The sequence below is a fragment of the Conger conger genome, chromosome 5 (assembly GCF_963514075.1).
Source record: "Conger conger chromosome 5, fConCon1.1, whole genome shotgun sequence".
Classification (NCBI taxonomy): Eukaryota; Metazoa; Chordata; class Actinopteri; order Anguilliformes; family Congridae; genus Conger; species Conger conger.
This window is the reverse complement of record NC_083764.1, coordinates 27,404,754-27,427,398: the sequence shown is the minus strand read 5'-3', so window position 1 is coordinate 27,427,398 and position 22,645 is coordinate 27,404,754. Positions and strand designations below refer to the sequence as shown.

The window sequence follows — 22,645 nt, the reverse complement described above, 5'->3', positions numbered from 1 at the left end:
CACCAAGCAAGATCAGCACAGAAAAGTATTTATCTATTTCACCCAGGTCTGGTACATACAGGTGGTGGGGGTATGTGGGGATATAGGATTTTTTTGTCCATGCATGTCCCCTACACTGTGATAGGCAGTCCATCCATTTCTGTGTAAATTCCATAGTGACATTGTTAGATCCATTAAGTTTAGCCAGCCCATAATAATGATCATACTCATATATTTCATATTAAAATTAAAATTGTAGGCACAATATCACCGGCTAAAGCGACATGGTCATCAATGATTTATGACAAGCATTCCTTATATTAGATATTTGACTGCCGTTTATTGAAGAAACCACTTATTTTGATTTAGCCTTCCAATTTAGAAAAATGGGTGAAATTACATATTTGTCATTTTTTATTTGTATTGCATTACACTCATGACAGCATCTGTTTCTGTTTCTCTGCATTTTGGCCGCACTTGACTGTTTCTGAGGGTGGCCAGCACAAGATTACATTATTGTTACTTAGCTGATGCTTTTTATCCTAAGTGACTTACAGTTGATTAGACTAGCAGGGGACATTCCACACTGGAGCAATGCAGGGTTAAGGGCCTTGCTCAAGGGCCCAACAGCCGCGTAGATCTTATAGTGGCTACACCGGGGCTTGAACCACTAGCCTTCCGGGTCCTGGTCAGGTACCTTAGGCTACAGGCTGCCCCACGGTTGCCGTGACAGCAGCATTGTTACAGGACTAAACCAACCAGAAGGAAAAAAATGTCCCTGGATAAATGGTAAACCAGGATGGATGTCGGGTCACATTTGTGAGAGAGGCGAGGTGTCAGGGGAGCATGGAGAAAAGGACAGGATGGCTTTTGAGGTGGACGTGGTGTCGCCGGGGCAACAGGGAATTTTGCACTCGCCCTCATGCGCGCACCCCCTCCCTCCATTCGTCCGGCTGCTGGAACGGGACGACAGAATCAGGCCAGTGTTTATTTTCGGGACTTTGTGCCTCCAAAGGTTTCAGAGACATTGTGCACTCTCCTTTCCCTCTTGGAATTGGGGAAAGAAATATCCCTTCTCTGAAAGATTACCCTGAGGAGATGTATTTAAAACAGATGGGTCTAGTGATCAGCTGGGGGGGGGGGGGGGGGGCTTGTCTATATATAGAAGTTGGGGGGTTTTGTCTGCAGAGGTGAGAATGCTGTCTGTGGAAGTGGGGGTGGGGGGTGACTATAGAGGTTGGGGGGTGGGGGTGTTGTCTGTAGAGGTGAGTGTTTGAGGGGGCTGTCTGTAGATGTTGGAGGGTGGGGGATTGTGTGTAGAGGTTGGGGTGCTGTCTGTAGAGGTGTGTGTGGGAGGTGGTGTGTCTGTGGAGGTCGGAGTGTGGGGGTGCTGTCTGTAGAGGTGTGTGGGTGGGGGTGTTTATAGAGGTTGGGGGTGGGGGGGTGTCTATAAGGTTGGGGGGTGGAGGTGCTGTCTGTTGAGATGTGTGTGGGTGTGGGGGGATGTCTGTAGAGGTGTGTGTGGGGGTGGGTGGATGTTTGTAGAGGTGTGTGTGGGGGTGGGGGGATGTCTGTAGAGGTGTGTGGGGGGGTGGGGGGATGTCTGTAGAGGTAAACATATGGTTTTAAGACAGACTGAGTCATCTATATTCTTTGCGATGTGTTGAACAGATGGATTTTCAGAGCTCAGGCAAATTTACAGTTCAGAAATGTCCAGTGCTGTAACGAGGAGGTGCGGAGAGCCAAGCGCGACTAAGGGTGATCCTAAATGAGCGAACAGACAAAAGTGTACGCCACCCAGACCCCGGGGAAATAGCAGAGACTGGGGTACAATCGGAGACAGCTCCGCACAAATAAGAGCCCCAAATAACGGCTCAAAAATTAAAGCTACCCATTAAAACCAGGGCGAAGAAATAACGAAAAACAGAGTGCATAAACGTGCGCACTCAACCCCCAAAACGGGGGGGAAACCCAAAATAAACGTACAACCTAGTGTGAAATACTAGGCACAGAAAATAAAACACCAGGAGTAGCAGCTCCGGAAAAACTTAGAAATAAAAGTACATACCCGGGACACCGTCCCGTACCCACGGACTCACACGAGCCGAAAAATAAAAGTAAACCAAGAAACTCAATCCCTAGGAAGGTGTTCGAGTAAGGCACACAGACCCCCTTCCTTACCTATATTAATAATTCTCTTTTGGCGAATAGAACCAGGCTCAGAAAGAACCAAAACCCAGCACAATACCTGACTCAATTACCAGAGTCTACCGTGTGCGTATACCAGCTTGGGTGACAGAGCATAAGTGTACACCGAAGCAACGACTGAAGGGGAATGAGAGCTTAAATACTCTCCAGAGGTAGGTACCTGGCTGATACTAATGACTACCAGGTGAAGGTAAAAAAGCACCCCCCTGGTGGTCACAGCCGGTACTCCTTCCCAACCCTGACAAGTGCTCTTTACCCGAATGAGCGAATGCTCATTTTTGCCACACTGCCATATTCTGAAAAGGGAAATTTCAGGGCTAGATTTTCATTCTGCCAACGTTAAGCATTGTTGGTTTCTCAGTTACCTAATAATATATAATTATGGCTTCATAACTTCCATTCCATGGGGTAACCTCCGTGTATACAGTAATAAAGCACAGAAAATTACAGGCAGGTATTAATACTGCAGCTTCAATGAAAACAAAGAAGTTCACTTGCACTTTATGTGCAGTATATATGAGCAAGGGAGGTGCAATTTGTGCTCAGTTAATTTGATATTTGAATATTCTGTAGCTCCAAAGATCAAATATTCAAAAAATGAAACCCAGTTGTGCCCCAATAGACACTGCATTAAGATCCTTTATATGTAACCTGCATAGTGACCCACCATAGAGATATGGTTTTCATCACACTTTCAGGCCATGCAGTTAATTATCGATTACTTCCTGAAAAGGTTCTACTGTACCCCTTTAATACGGATGAGAATACATTTTACTTCATAGTTTTTTATTATTTATTTTTTGTTGGAATTAACTGCCATTTTGGATTCCGGGCCACCTAAGCGGTGAAGTCATTGCAGTCAATGTGGACCTTATCCCTTATATGTTCAGATATGCAATGCAAGATTATCACATTATTTATCACATTTTTTCCCATACCGGGAACCCATGAATCCACAGTGGTTTAAGTGCGCAGGGCTTTAATGATACAATTAAGATGGGACCCCTTTGGAGACCTAGGTCACTTATGTACAGTAATTGTTTTGGATTCAAATACTGTGCTGTGTTTGATTAATCTTGTCTGGTGCAACCAAAGGTTTTTTGAGAGTATTTCATAGGTTCCAATACAACAGACAGGCTCAGTAAAGCATAGAAAAGTATTTGAATCCAAAACAATTACATATTACATTAATATTGTGGATAGCTATTACTGCAGCATGTTAGTACTGTGGATAGCTGTTACTGTCGCATGTTAATATTGTGGATAGCTGTTTCTGCAGCATGTTAATACTGTGGATAGCTGTTTCTGCAGCATGTTAATACTGTGGATAGCTGTTAAAGCAGCATGTTAATACTGTGAATTTGTGCTATTTTCGGTGTATAAATACTGCAGGATTGTTGTTAAAACAGTGTGTAAATGTTGCATAAATCTGTTATTCCAGCATGTAAATGCTGTTGATATCTGTCAACCCAGTGTGTAAATGCTGTGGAATCCTGTCTCTCCAGCACACAAGTCTACAGATATCTCTTACACAAGTGTGTAACTGTTGGGTAGGAGAATGTGAAGCACAAGGAGAAACTCTGTTTCCTGCTCCGGATGAGATCTTAGATTGCGGTATTAAACACCCCAAAGAGAGATAGCGTTTCCAGAGAGAAGAGCCTGCTGGGCTCAACTGCCAGACAAGTGGAGCCCAATTGTCACCACAAGCAGTGTTTGCTCTGGTAGAATAACGGCATCAGAGCAGGGGAGATTTAGACATCCATTCAGCAGGGAACAGGAGAGGGAACGGCTCCACACGCATGATAAAGTACACACACACACACACACACCTCAACTCACCCCTCATGCACACACACTCACAAACATACACACCTCAACTCAACACTCACTCACACACACACACATCCACATGCACGCTTGCAAGCATTTGCACCACTCTGACGCCTTCTAAAACTTATCTTTATTCTTTGATACTGTCAGAATTGAAGCCACGAGGCTCACGAAAGGTGGGTTGGGTCAAATATGCAATTGTTTTAGATTCAAATGCTTTTCTATGCCTTATTGAGTTTGTCTGGTGTAGCAAAACCTATGAAATAGTCTCAAACAGTGCAAACCCTGCCTTCTGGTCCTCTTGGTTGGCTCAGTTGCAAGATCAATTGAGGAAAAGTACTGGAATCCAAAATGACGTATTTGGACCCGGGTCTGCTGTGCTGGAACGCGCAGACAGAATCTTTCTCAGTCGCTGCATGTAGGTCTGAGCTGCATGTAGTGTAACGGCTCTATTTGCCCCTTCTCTCTGGGGCAACCCCTCGGTTTAGGCAGGAAGGGGGGAAACGGGCAGAGCACGAGGCTCTTGGCCTTTTCATCTCCTTATCGCGCAGGGAAAGGCAGGAGACACACAAACGCCGTCGAGCTCTGTCTGTCAAAGGAAGGAAAAGCGACGGCTCCCAGAGGCAGGCGGGCACCTGCCTTCACCCCCTCCCGGCGTGACTTTATTTTCAAAGGGATGCAGATACTTCTGTCCGCGGTAGTTTGGCGAAGGCACGCACTCCATCCCTCAGCATCAAAGGCAGAGAGCCAGGCTACGTTTCTCCTTTCTCCTCCCCCTGTTTCTCCACATCCCCCACCCCCACTCTCCACCACTACCGCCCCCAAACACCGAGCATTCCCCTCACTCCTGGCCTTTTTGTGAGTTTGTTCCTCTCGCAACTCACCCCCCCTCAGAGCCATCAGCAGAACCTTCCAGCTTTGAACCAGGGTTCTTTTTTTCTCTCTCTTTTTTTATATTTCTTAATTGATTTCTTTGTTTTTTCACAGCTCTGAAAGCTGTTTTTTTTTCTTCTCCTCGGCCATTTTCGCTAAATCCTGCGAAGACGCAATTAGATTAGAGATTAAGCCATACCTTGGGCGCAAGAGACTTTGTCGCCATTTATCTTCACATAGTTTTCTGGCAAAAAAAAAAAGACTTTGTGGAAAGAATTTTTTTGGTTATCTTTTCTCTTTTGAAGCCTCTTAGCTTCCCTCCATTTCTTTTTAACTGCAGAAATGCATTATTTATTTGCTTCAATAGTAGCACTGTCAAACTGTCTTTGTTTCCCCCCGACTCAAGCACCACTTCCAGCAGAGAATACCATCTCTCTGCAATATTGCTTCTCTATTACAGATACTAGGAGTACATGGCAGCCCCATAGTGTGCCTTCCTACCCCGCTGAGTGGTTAATTCCTGCTTGTTTGACATCTTTTCCATCCATTTTCTTAAACCGCTTATTCTTGGCCAGAGTGATAGTGGGGCTGGATCCTATCCCAACGTGCAATTGGACGAAAGGTTGCTAGGACAGGTGGCTGGCACATCACTCACACATTCATACCTATGGGGGAATTTTGAGTGTCCAATTAGGCTACTGTCAATTAGCATGTCTTTGGACTATGAGAGGAAACCCACGCAAACATGGGGAGAACATGCAAACTCCACACAGAAAAGCCCTCAATTGGTATTCAAATTCGGTACCTTCTTACAGCGAAGCAACAGTGCTGTTCACTGCACCACCGTCCTGTAGGTAGGCTAAAGTCTGCTTTAACCTTCCATGTAGGAATTGGACTTTGACCTTTCTATGTGTGTGACTTTACTCTGGCCTTGTAACCTTTAACCTTCCTATGTGTGTGACATCACTTGGTCCTTTTAACCTTTAACTTTCCTTTGTGTGTGACATCATTCCCTCCTTTTAACCTTTAACCTTCCTGTGCGTGTGACATCACTTGGTCTTTTTAACCTTTAACCTTCCTATGTGTGTGACATAGGAAGTTAAGATTGTATGACTGCTTTTATGTTTTGGGTCTAACGGAGCTCAACAGTTTAAATAAACACACAATTATTGTAACAGAAATATTAAATATTTTACTTGTCGCCTTCTTATTATTTCCAAAATGACTAGCCTTTTATCCATGATTTGAAAAAAACTGTAAGAAGCTTGTATATTTTTGGTATGGGACTTAGTAGTATGTTTATTGCATGTTTACCATTTAATCCTACCAAATTAGAAAATTAGAAAAATCATACAGTATCAATATGAAACAAGGTTAACTGACTTTTAATAGATGTAAAACACTAATTGCGGTCAAATTGACCCCAAACATAATATTAGGGTCAATCCTGGTGGACAGGGCAGCACTATGGAGTGCGGTGATTGGAACCCATTGCCCATTCTTCCACAAGGCATTGTGGGTGGCAGCCTGTAGTCTAGTGGCTAAGGTGTTTGACTGAGACCTGGAAGGCTGGTGGTTCAAGCCCCAGTAGAACCACAATATGATCAGTGCAGCTGTTTGGCTCTCGAGCAAGGCCCTTAATCCCAAATTGCTCCAGAGGGGATTGTCCCCTTTGTCTCATCAACTATAAGTTGCATTTGATAAGAAGCATCAGCTGAATAACTGAATAACAGATATTTTGATAGCATCGGGCCTATTTACGTGTTGAAAGCTAGACCAGCTTGAAATTACCAGCAACCATCTATTTCAAAGCATAGCTTGAGCTGGTAAAACCATTTTGAGTATGGAGCTGGTCTGGACTGGTCAACCAGCTACCAGCTGTTTAAAAACCTAGCTTGAGCTGTTTTCTTTTCAGCAGGGTTGACTCTTTTTGTCCATCAGAGTACATGTCTCACACTCTGACACATCGTAGGAATAGCGTGACTGTGCTCTTTGGATGTGGCCGTGTCCTTTTGAAACTTCAGTGGGGGATCGGGCACACAGCTTGCTGAAAGTGGAGCAAGGCCATCTTGAGAGCTATGTTGGGAAAACCGGAGGGTCGCAGCAAAGTTGGTGGGGGGGGTTTCGTTACACCCGGTCCCAGAACCCCCCTTCCCTTGTGTCCCCGAGCAGGTTCCTCGCTGTTTGCTCCATGGTGCCTTGTTTTTTCTCTGCTTGACACCAGTGTTCAAACAGCAGGGGTGGCTGTTTACCGTACCCCCTACAGTGGAAAATGTACCCCCCCACCTGCTGTCCTGTCAGCCCCATCGTCAACACGCGGTTTCTGCCCAGGAATTCCATCAACACCGCCCTCTCTGATACACTCTTCCCCATAGAAACCAATGTACTGTTCCACTGCTGCTTTTTGGGCAGCATGACTGTTGTCAGAATGCTTTTCCTTACCTGTGGCCACCCTGGTGTAAAATCCAGCTAGGACCAGCTTGAAATGACCAGCTACCAGCTGTTTCAAAATGTAGCTATAGCTGGTCCAACCATGTTGAGTATGGAGCTGGTTGGAACTGGTCAACCAGCTACCAGCTGTTTCAAAACCTACCTTGAGCTGTTTCTTTTCAGCAGGGCTAAAAAGCAGGTGTTGTCCAGTGCAGGAGAAGCAAAATTCAGTTCTGAAATTAAGGACTAAACATGTGTACCCATGGAGAAATAATTGACTTAAATAAGGATTCATACATAAATATATAATAAAAAAGCATACATAATTTACCTATATATTTACGCTAAGTAAATTACAACTTGGCTATGTTGGCAAATCTAACATTCTGTACTTTTGAATAACCGTGCTTTATGCTACGTATAAGGAGTGATTTTACATTCTGCTCAAAATATTTGCCTGAATCATACAACTGTGCTGTTTATCTTTAAACGCTTCAACTAAAAAGATGATAATAAACGATAACTCCCTTTAAAAATGACTAAACATGTTTTAAAGCTTTAAAACAAAAAAAAAGGTTTTAAATGGAGACTGTGCTGAAATGACTGTTTCGGTTGTCGACTGAATTAAGCTGTTTTTGAAACTTTGAAGGCAGCAGTGACATTGAGCGCTATCAAATGGCTAATAAGAAAATCCCATTCAAATATACCCGACCGGTAGAAGAATGGCTACAAGAGAAAGGTAACTTTTATTAACCTTTTCTAAATGGTTTGAATGGCTATTTTATTTTTCTTCATTTTGGGTTCATTTATTTTTTCTTCATTCAAACTATAAATAAGATCAAAGAAAGGAAAGGAAACATTAATTTTGTCCCTAATTTGAATCATCCTTTGCTTATATTTTCATTGTCAAAACATAACTTGTTTTTAACTCATTGGCATTCAGTTAAAGGGACTGGGACAATGTGTATGACATTATATGCATGCATGAGAAAGCAAATAAATATATTTACTGGCATGCCAATGATAAAAGGTCACTTAAACTGTTCATAAACTAATAAAAATCTCTAAAATGGCAGAGAACACATTTCTTTGAACTGGATATGCACGGAACATTGTTAACTATACTATTACCCTGCATGTTTACAGTTTTAAACAGTGCTTGGATCAAAGTAATTTCTGGTACAATTATGCATGCATATCAAGTATGGGTTGATATCACTCTAAACAGAATTTTAAATCAATCACGCTAAACTGATTTAAGTACATTATAAAGTCCCTTTAACAAGTCCTAAACATAAATTTCATTGGAGAAGCAAAATATGCATGAATAAGTATGCTGTATTTTTAAGTCCATGTTTCAATTTTGTTACCGTTCCATCCACAGCATAATGAGATTTTGAATTATGTCATGTTGTTATATGCCTGCAGTCTTGTAGGGATTATATTAATGTAATGTAATATTTCAGATTCTAAATTAAAATCTGTTGTATTTTCAGTCATATTAACTGGCCTCAATTTAGGAAAATTAAGTATTGAATAAACAAGTATAAAATCATTAAGTAAAATGTACATCAATATGTTAACATAATGACAATGAATAAAGCTAACAGTGCATTTTTCCACTGTTGCTGCTTCAGTATATCAAGTGTCTATGAAAAGTTATCATGAATTAATCTTGTGTTTTACCTTAACTGAATATTACCTCTCCTTAGTTCTGTCTGTGTAACAATAGGTGCAGCAGGTAAGTACCCAAAGGTTTGCCAAAGAAAACACAACATGCCCTTGTATTTAAACCATGATCAAGTTTCAGCCAAAGCTGGCCTTGAAAAGAAGGAAAGAAAAAAAAAGATAAAATATGACCTTTTCTTTGTCGCTGCATTTTGATTTGGAGCCATAATTAGAATGAAAGATCTTATAATAAGTGGCATTATCCTCCCAGTAGATGGATCAGCCTGCCCTTTTCTTACTTTTATTACTGTTATCACTTCAGCTCCTTCGGCAAATGAACCCTGACCTCTGGGCATTCTGTCCATTTGATTAGTGGCTTAGTTAAACAGACATTTGATACGAAATAACCTGATTCACCAAGACCTTTATCATACGCAAACTTTTAGCACCTGCAAAACCAATAACACAACCAGTGGTTGGTGCAAAACAACTACCAATTATTGGTCATGTTATTGTTTTTTCTGTGTGCTAAATGGGTTTGCACTTGCCAAAGGCCTTAGCAAATTAGCTGCTATATGTCTTCCAATTATATACATTATACAGCTTGGAAGCATTTGAAAATGTATGGTAAAACTTGTTTGTTTTAGAAGATGTTGGTATGGGGGGACAGATAATGTCAAATAACTCTCTTGATTGTCCTCATATTCAGTGATGTCTGTAAGTATTGACAGTGGCAAAATTGGATTTACAATCAATAAGGGTTTCAATAATTAAGTAAAACTCCATAAGTGTCCCTCCATAAGTGAAACGAGTCCTACATGGTTCATTCCCAACTACTCTCAAATTAAAGCTGGCTGTCTACATTTGGGGTATTTTCATCTGTATTGAGTGAACCATGAAGGAATTACAGCCCTTGTGTCACTGTACAAATACTTACGCTCCTCACTGTACTGTATATAAACACATACATGGAGCTTACCTCCAGGAAAGACAGCCCACAGCCATTGGGCTTAATTGCCTCTGTCCCTGCATTTCCCGTAGGCCGGCAGCTAACCATCTTCAACACCCAGGCCACCATATCGATAGGCGGGAATGACCGCAAGAGACCTTATCAGGGCCAGCTGTCGGGCCTGTACTATAATGGCCTGAAGGTTCTCAAGATGGCCGCCGAGGGAAATCCCAACGTGCGTATCAACGGCAGTGTGCGGCTGGTGGGGGACGTGCCCTCCCTCCCCGGCGTGACCACCACCACCTCCGTCCCGCCTGAGATGTCCACCACCTTCATCGAGACTACCACCACTCTATCCACCACCACCACTCGCAGGCAGCGCTCCCCGCCCACCATTCAGGTAAAAGGCCCCCAAGAGTTGATCCAGGCTCAGTTAACTCTACTCTAATTTAAAACCCACACTAGTTCCAAACCAGTTTCATGGGAAATATTTTAATCTGTTCCAGGGTCAGCTAACTTTACTCCTGTTTTAAAGCCAACAATTTCATTGGACATGCTTTTAGCAGTCTTCCCTACCCTAAACTAAAACATGCATATGAGTACTTGACCCTGCAGTGGTATACAGAAGTGTAACCTTGGCGAAGACAACATGTAACTGATCTCGGAGCAGCTTTCCGACCCTCATTTGGAAACACCAGCCCTTATGTGTAAGGAAAACCGCTAATCCAGGGACAGTGCTTAGCCATTGCTTCAGCCCGTGAGGTCAGTAGAATATCTTGGGAGTGGGGAGGAAGGAACTGGACACAACTCAAATACAGACAGTGGGGTCCAAAAATATTGGCATGAATATGCACAAAAAATGCTTTAAACTAAAAGTAATTATTGACATAAGCTTTAGTTTCCAACATGTGTAAAGCAGTGTGCTTAATTAATGATACAATGGAATCAACCAAAGTCTTACATTCTAAAAGTCTAAATTCATTGTGCCATTGGTTTTTAATAAATAGTGCCCCTGGACCACTGGCAGCAAAACATCTCCAAAATATCAATGACCCATTTGATACCAATTACCCAACTTGTGATGCTCTTACCATCTGTGTCTTCTGAATTGATAGTTCTTTGGCTTTTACCATGCTTTGACTTGCATGATTGACAAAGAGATTGTGCATGCTTGTTACCTCATTTGTATACTTTATACTTTTATCCTTCATTGCCAATTTCACTGATTATTTCCATGGATATTCCATGGATTATTTTATGGATACCAATAATTTTGGCACCTGTGGTTTTCCGAAGAAATTAGATTACATTTTTGAAAATTTTTGACTGTTGTAGAAGAGCAAAGCGCTATTCCTCTTTAAAAACATCTGTAGCCAAGCAGTGTGAAAACGGTGAATATGTTGAATAACACATACTGTAGAGCAGTGCAAAGTTATATGTGCTTTCAAGTCTTCAAATGATATGGAGTGCATTATATATGCTTACTGTAGTAGGTCTGCACACTCCAAAGCATACATTTAGTGGTTTCTAGATTAATAATCCATAGAAAGGTAAATTTTTATTCAACATGTGTCTCGATAAAAGCAAGTGTTGGAATATCGCTGAAAAGGATACAATAAGCGTTCTATTTCATCAGGCCATTTTTCCTCTGCCTTGCAAATACACTCTCCAGAGCCACAAAGACAGGTCCAGCCACCCCCATGGACGCGATAACTCCCTCAACGGCAGAAAAACGGAGTGTTCCGCAAATGCATTCCGACTGTGAGCCAATAAATGTCCTGAAGAAATACGTTTATCATTACACATATCATAGCCGCCGGAGAAGGCGTCAGTGGCAATATTAAAACTGTAACTTCACGAAACGTCCCCGGCCCCAATGGGATTTTAAAAACGATCGCTGCATATTGAAAGAAGGCGGTGGCCTTCTGTCCTCTTAAGGGCCAAAGGTCGCCATTACGACCTCCTCTTTGGCGGGTCCACTAAAATAGGGAGACTATGTATAAGGGATGTCATTCCTACGTGGATCACCCAATATGGATGTATACACTCAAATTCAGTCTGCACTTTAACCGTACATTCATTGTTTCATTTCAAACCCAATGTGCTGGAGTACAGAAGAGAACAGAAATTGTACCACTGTCCAAATACCTACAGACTGCGCAGTATCTATCTATCCAAATGGTTAGTTCACAGAAGCACAGTGGTCTCCTTTTTCTGCTCTCTTTTCTGTGCTAAAGCTATTGTTTTTCCTTGGGAGGGCTGGGTTATTTTACCACAGCTCCACTGCGTGAACTGTCGATTGTGTGACATGGAAGGTGAGAGGCGGAGGGAGAAAAAGGGCTGGCGTCTGCACTGTTTACGGCTCTCCGGGGGAAAACGGGGAGCAGGAACGCTGTGCCTCTTGCTCAGAGCCCTGGTAGTTTCCTGACCCCAGGTGCACACAGTGGGGGGGGAAGCTATTTTCAGCATTCGCTTAAGGCGGTATCTGGTCCTGGGTCTCAGGGGAGGAAGAGTTGGGGGTCGGGGCATGTGGTGTAGCATTTCATCAGTCGAATGGCAGGTACAGATCTTGCACGTGTGTTTATCAGCGATATTCCTGGTGGCACGGGGGCAGGGGCGTCTCTGTACCCCGGCTGGGAGGCTGCCTGTAATCACCGGACATTGCTAATCCACACTGCCGGTTCTGCTGCTTTTACAACAGAACTACAGGCAGTAGCCAAGATAGCAGTAGCGGGAAAACACTATGATCAGTGTTCATGTTATTGGTTTTGCGTGTGGTAAAAGGTTTTGGGAACAATGACTTAGCCAGTAATGTCCTCCAAATATATACAGTATACAGCAGGACTGCTAGATTTGCACCCTCCTTTTACCTCGGGTGCGAAGACAGTCTGAGCAATCAGTAGCGCTAATTGTTCATTCCCAGTAGAAGCATTTGAAAAATGTATGGAAAAAATAGTTTGTTTAGGAAAAAAAAGTTTAGTCAAGAGAAGTCTGGAGAAGTCAAATATCTGTCTTGATTGAGGTACTTGTTAGACTTTTATTTTTGGTCTTCTGCTGCTGTAGCCTATCCACTTCAAGGCTCAACATGCTGTGTGTTCAGAGATGCTCTTCTGCATACCACTGTTGTAATGTGTGGGAGGCTGCCTGGACTAACTGGACACTACTCATCCTCTCTGGCAGTGTGCACTTTTCCAACAGACCAGCAGGCAGTGGCCAACACAAGAGAAATTGGCAAGGGGCAAACGCTACAGCACTGGGAGACATAAAGTAAAGACAAAAGAGATGCACTGTGCTGCTTGTGCTGATGCAGCTGTTGGGTGGGAAAGCTCCTCTTTATCAGGGTGTGTGAGACAGTAAACCGATTTTGGAGCATGCCATTTATACTAGTGCGATCTCATCATTTCCCTGGTGGTAATTAACCTTTCAGGATCCACACAGTAAAATAGGTTTTTTGGAATGTTTTCGGAATGTTTTTTCAGAATTATTAGTCAATGTTCTAGAACGTTACTTCCCAGGAGTGATTGTGACGTCAGCATTAGAATGTTCAGTTAACAACATTCTAATGGAGATTAAAATATTCAGTAAAGAACGTTCTATTCACATATTTGTGATCTTCAGACCTGGGTCAAATACGTAATTGTTATGAATTCAAATACTTTTCTGTGCCGAATACCTTGCCTGGGGAAATTGTGGCAACAAAGATAACCAGAAGCCAGGGTTTGTACTTTTTTGAGAGTATTTCATAGGTTCCAATACAGCAGACAAATAGAAAAGTATTTCAGTCCAAAACAATTACATTTGACTCAGGTCTGGTGATTTTACAGAACACCTTAAAGGGTTAATATTACTTGTGATTATAGCACAAGGCTTTCAACAAGCAGGATTTTCTTCACAGTATATCCTCGGATGTGTTAACTTACAATTCATAACAGCGTTCATTTCTGTGGAAGAGGGTTAGTGTATCACTGGCCGGTCGTCGAGCGAAACGCGATTACGACGTGGAAGAGCAGACCCCTTCAAGATCACCCGAAGGCAGGGAGTTGCCGTAATCAAGTTTCCTAACCATAACAGGCACGCCCAGGTCACCAGATAAAATGTATCGCCCGGGAAACAGCCGCGGAGGGCTACAAGTACGATATCATCAGTCAGAATGCACGGCTTGCTCTGTGATCTAACAAGATAACGCCACCACAGAGCCGGAAAAGACCTCAACGTGCGCGATATTCGATAACTGCCACAGTGTAATCATCTCAGCCTCGGCCTAAACTTCTTACCCAATTATCTGTCAGCCTTTGATCACTCACTCCTCAGAGCGATAAAGAGCGCTAACGTTCAGCACGCTTCCTTCCCACCGTCTCTCCATGAAACGCCCAAATCGCAACCTGTCATCGAGAGCGTCAGATGAAAGCTGACCGAATCGAAATTAATGAACAAAGTCAAATTTGAAAAATGAGACTACTGATGCGCACCACGATCCCTCTCTCTTTTCTCTCCCTCCTTCCCCTTGTGATGTCACCGTTGTATTTCTCACTTTCTGCCTTATCTCATTTCTGTTGAGTTTTGAGGATTTTGCCTTTACTTTCTCTACTTTCCCTTTCTTCCTGATCTCTCTCTGCTTTTCCATCCCACTGCCCTTTGTCACTTTATGCCCCTCTGACTTACTTTCTTGCACTATTTCTCTCGTAGTCTCCCTCCCTCCCTCTCAATCTCTCATCTAACCCTCGGCCCAACTGCATCGGCACCTCTGGCCAGGGAAGAACTCCCAGGTACTTGGTTAACATTCTGGCGATGTTAGGAGAATTGCTCTAGTCTCAGGCCCTGGTCGCTGGTCACCTTTGTCTTTCTACCTCAGTCCCATTGACTCTCCGCTGTGAGGGTTTGGAAAGTGATGGCATAGTCAGCGACAATGACACTACCAGTGAGTAGAGTGATGATGTAGGCAACAACAACAGATTGGGAGGGTGCTCAGTTGAGGCTCAAAGGTCTTGGTTGATCAAAGCAGTCTTCAATCAACTCGGCGGGTCCAACTCTGCTGGATCCATTACTATCTTGTTGTTCGGAATCCCTCCCAGGCTGGGATTCGAACCAGGGTGGTACTGAGTAGACAGAAATTACCCCTGGCCCACGGGAAGACTCAGGAAAAACGAGTGGATCCAAGTGCAGAAACCACGCAACGAAGGATATAGGCAAAAATAGTACTCATCAAAGAAAACAGGCAAAACGTTGTAACCAGGATCAGTCCATGAAAAATCTAAATCCGAAAACAGACAACAAGGTCAAAAGATAGGAGCCAGGAGCAAACTAACACGCACTAAGCCATAGCAAACTCAAGACTGAGTGCTGTAGAACAAAAAAGGCAGAACTTAAAATACAAGCACTAAGAAGACATAGGGTGGGGTTTAACAACACACAGGTGACACTAATGATAACTCACAGACTTGAGAGTCCCAGGGATGAAAGAGAGAGGCTCAGTCTCCCTCCCTGGTGGCTTACAGAGGGGAAATCACTGGCACCTCACAGTCTCTTTATCTCCCTGGCCCTCCTTCTCTCTCCTTCTTTTTCTCAACCTCACTGCCCCCTTCTTTCTCTTTCTCTCCCCCTCCCCCTTATCAGTATCTCACTCTTTGTTCTCTCCATTTCCCTCTCCTTCCATTTCCTTCTCCCTTGGTCTAGCTCTTTCGCTGTCTCTCTATATACCTCTCCCTCCTTCCTTTTCTCTCTCTCTCCCTCTCCCCTCCTCTCTCTCTCTCTCATGAGGGCTAGTGGACTTTCTCATTATGGATGAACTGCTTGGTAGGTCAACAAGCTTCCGGTCATGTTTTCGTTTTCCATCTGAATTCACTCACTTCGCATCAGTAAACGAGCTGTCTGTCGCCATTCGGAAATAATTCGATCCCACCACAGCATCGGAGTGGGCAGCGGGGAGAGAGCTCCCACACTGGTCCTCTTATTTGATGAGGTGAAATAGAGAAGAAACAACAGAGTGAGACGTGCACACGTCTGGGGGATTTGACCTGGGTCAAATACTTCATTGTTTTCGATTCAAATTATTTTCTACCCTTTACTGAGCTTGCCTGGTCTATTGGAACCCTTTCTTGGTTGGTCTTCTGGTCCTCTTGATTGGTTCAATTGCACTCAAGCACAGAAAAGTCCAAAACAATGACATATTTGTTATTATTATTTATTTGTTATTTGTTATTTATTTGACAATAAAGAATCTTGAATCTTGAATCTTGAATAATATAATATTGTATTAACATTTAATAAAATAATTTGTTATTTATCTGATGCTTTTATCCAAAGCAACTTACTGTTGATTACACTAAGCAAGGGGAAATCCCCTCAAAAGCAATGCAGGATTAACCCTTTTTAGTCCGCCAGGATCAGTTCCGGGAAAAAAAGCACTCCTCCATTTCAAACATTCCTTAGCGCATTTTCAATCCAAAAAATGCATTTGAAAGCTAAAATTTCAGCATTATTCGCCGAATAACAAGCAGAGAAATCCAGATATAAATTTCCAAATGACATCTCCTTCTAAAAGACGCAATAGTTCCTAAAGACGCACTCGTTTGAAAAGACGGTAAATTTTGTACCTGACAACACAGCATAAAAGTTTCGAAACTTTCATTCAAAAACTGAGTTTTATCAGCCTTGAGTTGCCACCCCCAATTTGGCTGATGCTATTTTGAATGGAAACATTACACTGAAAACACTGGATATCCCCAAATTGTCAGAATAAGTGGTGAGGCAACCCATGTGAGAAAATAGTATGCTCTTTAATAAACTTTGATAATGCACTTTAATAAACCTTAATTATACTTAAAATATTCTTAAGTATAAAGGCCCATCCACATCAAGAACTATAACTATAATGATAACTATAAATGTGTTGTTTTAAAAACTCAAGTGGATGGTGAAGTCCACACCAGAACTATAATGACAGTGTTGAAGTATTTGCCGGTGCACATAAAAAATATATAAAGGGAACCAGTCAAGTCTGCTGAGAGAATGTCTGTGGTCATAGACAAGCGAACAGATGGCACAGATGAGCCATTTCCCCAAAGTTGACAGGCTCGTGGGAGTTGTTAAAAAGGTTTTTAAGCATAGTCTGATCAGAAAGTCATACCACACATTGCATCTAAGGAGCACAGTAACAGTTCAGACCTGCCAATAAAACTCCCATATCGACCATGAGATGGGGAAGTTGGTACTGTGCCATTTTGTACTTTTCCCAGGATCTCAAGTTCTACTTCATATTTGTGGACCTGGAGGTAGACTGTAGAATTTATCTCAAAAATGTGGAACTTCAATTAATGAAAATTACAAATATCAATGGGCAAATATAATGAAATCACATTTAATTGATAACTTGGAAGGATGGTGTTCTTCGAAAAGGTCATTTGATTTGGCTCTCATCCATTGGTTTGACAGAATTGAAAACCGTATACATGAAGAGTACAATAAGACCCGCAAAAAAACAAAAAACAAAACACTAAACACAAGCTGTGCAGATGCAGACAGCAGCCAAAAAACAAATAGTCAATATATCAAAACATTAAATGTCCCATACATTTAATGTTTTGATATTTTCTTTGCTATGTGGATAATAGAAGAGTTGAAGGTGTTGTAAAACTTTGAAAGTATCCAACCACACAGTCCCCAAATAAATCCACCCAAACCGTATTTAGAAAATGTGCGTTTAAACGAGCACTTGGAATCCAGTGAAGTTATGACATCACAACGATACACAAATCCAAGGACTCAGACAGCGTTCATTTCATTGGAGCTAGCCAGCCAATCAGAGCAGAGGTTCATTGAGATTAATGAGCCTCAAAGACACAGTCATTAATGCAGCCTTTTCTTGGTAAAGCTCATTAGAGGTGCTGGAGAATGGACATGTAAAACTGGATAGAGGTTATTTTTGGTACTTAAAACCACACAAGGGTCTTCTTATGGATGAAATAAAATACTGTCGCAATATAGGACCTTTAAGAGAGGTGACATGAAGCTATCAACATACTACAACCCTGCACTGCACTCTAGAAGAAGTAGTGATTCATACAGTTGTTTTTGACCCCAAGCTAGTCTACACACTCGACTTGGCAAAACTCCCTCAGGACTGAATTCCACAATTTTGAGAACAACTTCCCTGCTGAACTAGTCAATTACAAATTATTTATAGGAAAATGGTTCTGAAAAGGCACTAAAGGAGTCTTCTTGGACAAAGAACATGTACTGTAACTAAATTCAGTCACAACGTTTAGTTCAGTTCATCTGTTAATCTGTTTCATTTATATTAGATTACCTCTGCAGCAAACCATTTAATTACTTTGAACGTCCTCCTATTTCTTTTTTTTTACACAGGTCATATAGTAACTGCATTTTTTTATTTGTATTGGCTACTTCCCACAGATTAACAAAACAACAATTTAACACAATTCTATGAAATTAAACCTGCAAGCAGGGTTGAGGCTACCAAACATTCCAGTAGGGCAGGGTCGCCAAGGCAATTCTATTAGATCACGTTAAAAGTGTGGCACTGATAGCTAATTTTATGTCAAGTGACCAAAGATAAGGTATAACTGAGATATGAGCTCATGTTCTGTTTAGGTCATTTGCCTTTGATGTGACTGGAATGGATGAATGTTTTTGAAAATCAAAATTGCACCAGCGATGTTTTTTTAAGCTTTGTCCGAAGATTATCTATACCACATCTTATCTTTGCGATCTCCAGAATGATCACCTGACACAAGAATCACTTTTGTTGAGGGCAACACATCAACACTTATTTTTGCTTATTGCAGCACCCCCCAGTGGTCAAATGACACCAATTTTTCAACCTCCTCAGGAACGAGCTCCGAGTCCATATGCCAAGTTTGGTATCGACATATCAAACTGTTGCTTAGATATGCCCTCACATTCTGTTTGGCACCTTCGCTGCCAGTTTTGATTTGATTTGAAAAACTATTTCAAAAATCTATCTGATAGCTTTTGTGAGGCTTGGTCCGAAGATCAGATGTGCCAAATTTTGTAAAGACTGGATGAAATGTGTAGCCTGTGAAAATTTGTCGAACTATATTGTGGAAATTGACGTTAATGGGACGTGAACTTGGCTTGATCCAATAAATCCACCAGTATCTAATTTTTGAAAATTGGCCATGTGGCTCAAAACTTACATGCATAAATATACCTCCAATCTTGAATCTTGGTGAGAAGAATCAGGGGACTGTCCCCGATTAGTGTGCCAAATTTCAAAACTTTTCAGCATACCGTTCTAGGGGTTGCCATAGACATCCTAGCTAGAAGAAAAAGATGATGACGATGATGATGATGAATATTAAAAAAAGGTAGAAAGACACTGTGTGCCTACACAGCTTCACTGCTTGGCCCCCAAATATATGCTACTGCCACACGTCTGTGGTTTTAATAACCACCCTGCATACGACAAGTGACAAAATTGTGGGGAAATTCATTGCTGAGTGACAATTTACATACCAATGTGGATGACTACGGAGTTGTAATGAGATTACATGTGCGCTCAGAGAATCTTCAAAGAACATTGTTCTGACCTCATGCTGAGGGACGATACGAAATGCAGGTGAGAAAGCTGCTGGCGGTCTGGAATGGACGCCGCGGCATTTGACTGTACATTATACTTATTTGTTTGAAGCCCCTTGGGTGAGGTAATACATCACAAGTCATTACAAGGAAGGCCAGGGTCCTTATGTAAGGGACTCTCGGCCTTAAATTTGTTTCGCATAAAATAGCGCCTTTTCTTACATCTTCCGGTGCATTTTCAGTTTCAGACGATGTGGTTAAATGCACATCACGAGACACATACTGATTGCCTCACATTTCGGATGGCAAGCACTCTGCAGCATCGACTGCAGTTCTTTATGGTTTGTTTTGTTGTGTTTCAAGAGGTTTCAGAACTTGTTTATATTCTTCTTTGCATCTGCCATAAATATGTCTGCCTTGCAGGTATGTTTTTTGAATAAATAAATGCATTCCTTTGTATTGACCTGATATTCAGAAAGGAAGGCCAGGTTTTTCCTGCAATCCGAGAAATCCGACTTGTATGCTCTCAGAAAAAAATAGTTCCAAAAGAAACCCTTGGATTCCATAGAAGAACCCTATCTATTTCAAAGTTTCTGCGTCAGTGTATCCACAATAAGATCTGCACAGCTGTTGGGCCCTTAAGTAAGTCCCTTAACTCTGCATTCCTCCAGGAGGAATTGTCCCCTGCTTAATCTAATCAACTGTAGGTTGCTTTGCATAAAAGCATCAAATAAATAACTGATTATTTTATTAAATTATTAGAGAGTTCAATAAAGGACTAAAAGGGGTCCTCTAAGCCAAATAAACTTTTATTCTGTGTGTCAGAATTTGTTATTTATTTATTTGTTTTTTCCCTCAGAGTTTTTAATAATGTATTTATATTTGAGACAGCGTCTGGAGGAGCGGTGTCTGGTCCCTGTTGTGTGCTGGCGGTTTGTCTCTGTTTGGGTCCATCCTTTGGGGCAGCAGTTAAATGGGGCCCCACCATGCACAGTGAAAGTGACTGCTCCTCACGCAAGACACTTGTAGCTAGGAATTCTCGGCACCCTAAAAGAACATTGTGCTGGGCCGCCCTTTTTTAATTCAACAAATATAATTATTTTGGGCCTTTCCTAGCTGTGCCCCCCATCCCCCCCATGCTGAGGCCCCTAGAATTGTTGTCACCTTTCACCCCATTAGTGACAGCCCTCCATTTGAGAACTTGAATAAAACATTTTATCAAAAGCAATTTACAGTTGATTCAACTAAGCAGGAGACAATCCCCCCTAGGACAATGCGTCCATAGCCCACGTCCATGCCCTTCTAAACTCCCAAAACCCCACCCTTCCAAACCCCTTAACTCACTCCTGCATTTCTATACAGTATAGTGTATTTCCCCATTGTCCTCAGTCTTTGTTTGTAATTTATGATGTAGCTAAAAGTAGAGGATTAGTAGAATTAGCAATGGAGCATTAAATCAAAGTTGTGCCCCATTCATTAGGTATTTAGTGCTTACAGTTGACAAATTCAATTATTAATGATGAGAGTCCTGGTCATAACTGTTGTTGATTCATTCTATTCCTTGGGCCATTATTTAAAGATGGCCATGCTTTTAAGATCAGTAAAATCATACAGCGGATAAAAACAGGCCTTTGTGTTTCTGTGCAGGGGTAGTTCACAGGGGGTGAATTCTGGAGGGCAGAGGCCCAACCCAAAACCCCACAGTCTGCACTCTCAAAAAAAAAAAAAGGGTTCTTTGGCATGTCTCCATAGAGGAACCCTTTTTAGTTATTTATGCAACCCTCTATCATAGGAGTGTGACAAAGAACCATTTTGCCTGACAATGAATCCTTCAACTAGATTGGGTTCTTCTATGGAATCACAGTTTTCCATTTGGAGCCATTTTTTCTGAGAGTGTAGGTGCATCCCCTCTGCAGTGGCTAGCAGGGTTTAATGCATGGCTAATGGGCAGCTTGAAGCCTAGTGGATAAGGTACATGACTGGGGCTGGAAGGTTAGTGGTTCAAGCCCCGGTATAACCACAATAAGATCCATGCAGCTGTTGAGCCCTTGAGCCCTTAACCCCACATTGCTCCAGGTGGGATTGTTCCCTGCTTAGTCTAATCAACTGTAAGCAACTTCGGATAAAAGCATACATGGGGTGCTCTAGGAAGAGAGACACCGGGCCAAGCTAAGGAACTAGATGGGGTAATAAGGGGAAGCGTGGAGATGCAGTGGGCTGCACTGATGCCTCACAGTAAGAAGGTCCTGGGTTTGAATCCCAGCTGGCCATAGCCTTTCTTTGTGCAGTTTCTCCCTGTTTCCATGTGAGTTTCTTCCCTGAAGACATGCAGGTTAGGTTAATTGCCCCTAGGTATGAGTGTGAATGAATGGTATGTGTTCCCTGAGATTGGCAACCTGTCCTGGGTGAATTCCTGCATCTCCCCCAATGCATGCAGAGATAGGCTCCAACACCCCCCTGCAACCCTGACCAGGAATAATTGGCCATTGGGATGGATGCTGCAATAAGGAGGTTGCTGGTTTACATACTGGCTGGATTTTCCTGCTGCCTTACCCCGGTGAACTGCATGGCTCAGGCTCTCCTCGGCTAAGAAGTATAAATTGATGACATGTAAACAGAAGAAGTGCAATGTTTACTGTAAGCTGCAGAGAGACAAAGACAACTAACAAGCAAAACAATTACTATGGCGACCTTCATAAAGGTTACATCCAAACGGCTCTAGTGTGTCACACCTCCAGTCGTTGAAACAAAAGTAATTTGTGGTAGGCCGTTGCTAGGGAACGCAGCCCGGTCCCTCTCAATTATCGCTAACAAGGTGTCAGGCGGGAAGGAGGGTGGCACAGCCGTGGTGTTCCACGCTTCCTCGGCAGATGGACAGCGCCCCGTATCCGGGACCAATCGCACGGTATGGGTCTCACACACTGACTGTGTTCGAAGACCTGGTACCACAGAGAAAGCGCCTGGCTCAAAGGGCGCGGTTGAAGCGGTGACATGTTTGAAGCCACAACCTTCCCCTCTCCCCTGCAGATAGAAACTGTTTTAGCAACTAGAGCAGTGGCCCTCACTCCTGGGCCTGGAGAACATGGCGCCCAGTTTTCCTCTTACTATCAGCAACCGATTCAGACCCAAGAAACCAGGTGAGGTGAGTTA

At 42.5% G+C, this 22,645-nt stretch overlaps 1 protein-coding gene across 1 annotated transcript in view; it reads left to right on the top strand.

Moving 5' to 3' along the window:
- The window catches only part of LOC133128076 (neurexin-3a-like), a 396,336-nt gene that overhangs the window by 335,810 nt on the left and 37,881 nt on the right, over nucleotides 1-22,645 (top strand). Inside the window, exons 20-21 of the mRNA XM_061241322.1 lie at nucleotides 7,970-8,059; nucleotides 10,030-10,337. Coding sequence (XP_061097306.1) covers nucleotides 7,970-8,059; nucleotides 10,030-10,337 — 398 coding nt within the window. The remainder of the gene's footprint in view (nucleotides 1-7,969; nucleotides 8,060-10,029; nucleotides 10,338-22,645) is intronic.